The sequence below is a fragment of the Penaeus japonicus genome, unplaced genomic scaffold (genome assembly GCF_977035675.1).
Source record: "Penaeus japonicus unplaced genomic scaffold, GWHDUDI00000001_assembly GWHDUDI00000003, whole genome shotgun sequence".
Classification (NCBI taxonomy): domain Eukaryota; kingdom Metazoa; phylum Arthropoda; class Malacostraca; order Decapoda; family Penaeidae; genus Penaeus; species Penaeus japonicus.
The window spans coordinates 14,090,432-14,095,230 of NW_028234405.1; the positions used below are offsets into that span (position 1 = coordinate 14,090,432).

The 4,799-nt window shown below is 44.1% G+C and overlaps 1 protein-coding gene across 3 annotated transcripts in view; it reads right to left on the reverse strand.

The window, feature by feature from the left end:
* Positions 1 to 3,888: 3,888 nt before the first annotated feature.
* The window catches only part of LOC122266648 (monocarboxylate transporter 12), an 854,543-nt gene continuing 853,632 nt past the window's right edge, over positions 3,889 to 4,799 (reverse strand). For all 3 annotated transcript variants that reach the window (XM_086556234.1, XM_086556229.1, XM_086556240.1), the window contains one exon: positions 3,889 to 4,799. This exon is cut by the window's right edge and continues 188 nt beyond it. In XM_086556234.1, coding sequence (XP_086412360.1) covers positions 4,026 to 4,799 — 774 coding nt within the window. In that variant the 3' untranslated portion in view covers positions 3,889 to 4,025.

The window sequence follows — 4,799 nt, forward strand, 5'->3', positions numbered from 1 at the left end:
CGGGTGAGAACACATACTGTGATTTGAATAGTGTAATGTAGCTACAGATCATTGTAACTATGTACAGACTTTACTTAGACTTTGTGTAATGGGTTATGACGTATTTTGTTATACGTGTTTTATGTCTTCACAGACTTTAATGTATGTTACATATTGTAACAACAAAACCGGTTGTTGTGTGATGAAAACCTTGTAATGAATGATAAATAGCCCTTTATTCATTCATTATATATTCATTATTCTTGGATGAAAGGAACTTTACCTAAAATGCAAGTTATGAATAACGACGGTGAATATGAACCGAATGCGCAGACCATGAACGTTGATGAACATGATGACCAGGGATGTTATTATGTACCGGAGGAAGATGATAAATATAAATAAGACTATGTTCGGGGACCTATACATGAATAAAACATGAATGGCTAGACATTCGGATAAACAGGGTGACAACCGGAACGCCAAAGAACATAAATGATAGGTGAATACATGAATAAATGAATGACACAGAAAAGCCCGTCAGTGAATACAAGAGTAAAAGACACGAGGCAAGAGTTATTAGGAAAGTGTTGAATACACGACACGGGGTCTGTGAGAGGGATGAGTTTTATCTGATTAGGAGAATGAGTAAAATGATTCATTGTTTATTGGAGTGAGTCAGTGTTCATCAGAGAGGTCAGTGTTTATCAAAGTGTGTCACTTTTTATTCTGAGTGAATCATTGTTCCCCAAAGTGAGTAAATATTAATCATAGATATTCATTAGAGTAAGTCAGTGTTCGATTAGAGTGAATCATTGTTCATCGGAGTGAGTAAATGTTCATCAGAGTGAGTCAGTGTTCACGAGAGTGATTCAATGTTCATATGAGTGGATCAATGACCATCAAAGTGAATCAGTGTTCATCAGAGGTAGTCAATGTTCAATAGAGTGATAGCATAATGTACGGTGAACCATGATAGAGGCGGTGTGTACATGTAACCGAATGGCGGGTGTTCAGCAGAAAGAGTGTAAGACCGTTCAGACGATGTGTGGAGAGAGGCAACGAAGATTTTTAAAACAAAGACACAAAGATATCTGTAAAAAAAGTAAATAAAAAGTGACAAGTCTAATTTGAAAATTAGACCTAATTTGTTTTTCGAGATACTTGAGAGAACGTAAAGCGCAATGATATAATTTTCAAGAGCATATCAATGGCAAAGCTAAATTTTGAATGAGAGAGAGGAAAAAGAAAAAAGAAAGAGAAAATGTAAACTGGATAACGTTTTGCGTAGAAAGTCTATTGTGAATTTCGCTTTACTGCTTATGTTATGTTTACAATCGATGCATTACACACACACACACACACACACACACACACACATATATAAATATATATAAATATATATATATATATATATATATACATATAAATATATATGTATATATATATATATACATATATATATATATATATATATATTATATATATATATATATATATATATATATATATATATATTATATATATATATATATATATATATATATATATATGTATGTGTGTGTGTGTGTGTGTGTGTGTGTGTGTGTGCGTGCGTGTATTTGTTTGCTTGTCTGAGTATGCGGAGGTGTATCTATTGTGTGTGTGTTTCTGCTGTTGGTGTGTTTCCTTTGTTTGAAAAAAAAAATCTAATAGATATTCCTTACATATGTTTTTTTTTTCCTTACATCCTCTTCTCCATTGCAAGAAAGAAAAGAATCAGGAAATATCTGGAGATGAACTACTTCTTACCCCCTCAAAAAGCAATAAACAAAACACAAAAAAGAACACACATCTGTTCATTAAGGAAACTGGCGTGGAGCTACGGAATAACAGTAGTATTTATAAATTTTATAAGAATGATAATAGCATATGTAAGTGGTTCGATATAGACTGGAATTGCTGTAGTCACTCGAAGACGAAGAAAGAATATCAAAGGAAGAGAGAGAAATAGAGATAGAGATAGAGAGAAGAGAAGAGAAGAGAAGAGAAGAGAAGAGAATAGAAGAGATGAGAAGAGAGAGAGAGAGAGAGAGAGAGAGAGAGAGAGAGAGAGAGAGAGAGAGAGAGAGAGAGAGAGAGAGAGAGAGAGAGAGAGAGAGAAAGAGAAAGAGAAAGAGAAAGAGAAAGAGAAAGAGAAAAAGAGAAAGAGAGAGAGAGAGAGAGAGAGAGAGAGAGAGAGAGAGAGAGAAAGAAAGAAAGAAAGAAAGAAAGAAAGAAAGAAAGAAAGAAAGAAAGAAAGAAAGAGAGAGAGCGCGATAAAGACAGAGAGAGAGAGAAAGAGAGAGTACGACAAAGAGAGAGAAGTAGAGAATGAGAAAGCTACAGAACATTAAGATATTCCCTGAAATCCAAAAAATCAGCGTCTTTTTCGAACTCACAGACGCTGTATTCACTACACACACACAGAATTACAAAGTCCAAAAGCCTAATACTTTTATTGTTAAAATATAGACTTGAAGGAGTCTATAGATTAAGAATGCGTCAAAACACATATAACTTTGGCGAGTATGCTTACAGCTGAAGAGTCTGTTTAATTAATGAATTTCTTTTCTTTTCATGAATATCACAGCGACGCCGTTTCAATGAGCGATTCTGTATTGTACACTTATGCACATACCCAACCAAAGTGTTACATGTACACTTACAACTGCCAATATGTACACATATGGAAGTTCTTAAGCATTAAATGACTTAGGTTTTCGTATATCATAATGAGTATTGCACTTACAATGGATTTTTTTTTAAACCTTAAAATCATACGTGTTTAAACAGAAAACGATGTCTATTTTTTTTTGTTCTATACATATGAAAATTACTATGGAAATATCTTGACAGAAATATCTACTGACCTTAGAAGACACGACTAAGAATGCACATAAATATCGCAGTTCCATCAGTCATGTTCTGTTTTTTTTTTGTTTTTTTTTCTTCAATATTTTGCTTTTGCAATTTTCCTCATTATGGTTTTCGGTTAATCCGTCACTTTTTTCTCTCTCTTTCATTTAATTTTTCTTCCCAATATTCCTTTCCTTTGATCTGAATTACTGTTATTCCCTTTATTCCCATATCTCGCTTGCCAAACGTCTAGTTTCTTGAACACATGTGATGCTTACAAAACAGAATCACATAAACTTGACGAGGTAAACACAAATATGAAATAAAAATCCTCAACTGTCTTATTCAGATTAATCATATCATCATATTACTCATCGATTTGGCGGTTTTTTTTTTGGCGTATTCTACCCTTCACTCACTTTCCTCATTCATATTGACTCCCTTTCAACACCCTTTCGTATAATTTTCCCAAAACCTCTCTCACTTTATGTCGCCTATTTCTTGTTCGATTTTATAGCTGTCGTAAGTATTGGTGGCTGTCACTTTTCTTGACCCAGAGTGACCTGGGATAAGGAAGTGATTGTCCCTGACTGGTGTATCTTGACCTCGGTGCGTCGGGTCAGGTGATTGGCAATGGCCCTGTCACGGCAAAGGACTGAATGGTAAGCTTGGAGTGAGATACTGAGAGAGAGTGAGAGGAGCGAGAGTGAAAAGAAGAACTTCAGAGTCTTTTTTACCCCGTCGGTCGCAGGAGGAACACACGCGAGGAAGGACACTCGCAGGGCGGACTGCGGTCGTGCCGCCGAGTCGTCCTGCGAGGTCGTCCTTGCTTACAGCTGGTGCTCCTCGTACTGGACGTGCCCGTGGCGACAGTCGTCGACTCGCCGCCGCTTCTCCGCCGGCGTCCGCACCCCCGTCGGTTGCCAGTGGACGTGGCGGCAAGACTGGGGCTGCCGCTGGGGCTGCTGCTGCGGCTGTGGCTGCGGCTGCGGCTGAGGTTGCGGCTGCGGATGGTGGTGGTGGAAGGCCTGCGGCGGCGGGTGCAGCTCCACGTGGTGGCAGCGGCAGCGGGCGGCGGGGCAGGCGGCGCCGCAGGAGGGGGGCGGCTCGGGGTAATGAGGGCGAGTGGGAAGAGTGAGACTGGATCGCGCCGTGACGGGCGCCCGAGGCTACACGGACGTCGTCATCTCCTCTATGACGGTGATGGAGCGGCGGGGGCGCGAGGAAGGCGCCCGCCGCAGGATGGGCGGGCGAGGCACGGGCGGCACGTTGTACTCTTGGCCGGGGTGCGGGCGGCGCGCCCCTCCCCCGCCTCCCCCGCCCCCGCCCCCTCCCCCTCCCCCTCCGTTGCCGATCCCCCCGAGGGAGCAGGCGCTGCCGCTGCTCTGGCCGAGCCTCGCCAAGCCCTCGGGCTCGCTGAAGCTGACGCCGCTGGCCTGGCGCAGGCGGCGGCCGGCGGCGTGGACGGGCGTCGGGCGCTGCGACGGCAGCTCCTCGGCCTCGTCCTCCTCGTCCTCGGCGTCCGCGAAGTCGACGCCGTCCTCGAAGTCGTTGAAGGCGAGGAAGTTGTCGAACTTGTTGCATGACGTCACGCAGTCGCCCACGTAGTCGTAGTAGTGGTCGATCAGCCCCTCCTCCGAGATGCACGTCAGCAGCTCGGGCTTGAGGCGCGGCTCCATGATGTCGACCGACGTGGCGAACGAGATGGTCTTGCCCAGCTTGTTGAACGCCTGCGCCTGCGCCGGGTCGTGCGCCACGTTCTGCGGAGGGGGCGGCGCGCCCTGGTCGGCGCCGCACGTGCACACGGGGCCCTTGATCTGCGGCGGAATCACGGTGGTCTTCGGCGGAGGGCCGACTCCACCTCCTCCTCCGCCACATCCGCCTCCTCCTCCTCCCCCTCCTCCTACCCCACCCCCTCCCCCTCCGCCCCCGCCCCCGCCCCC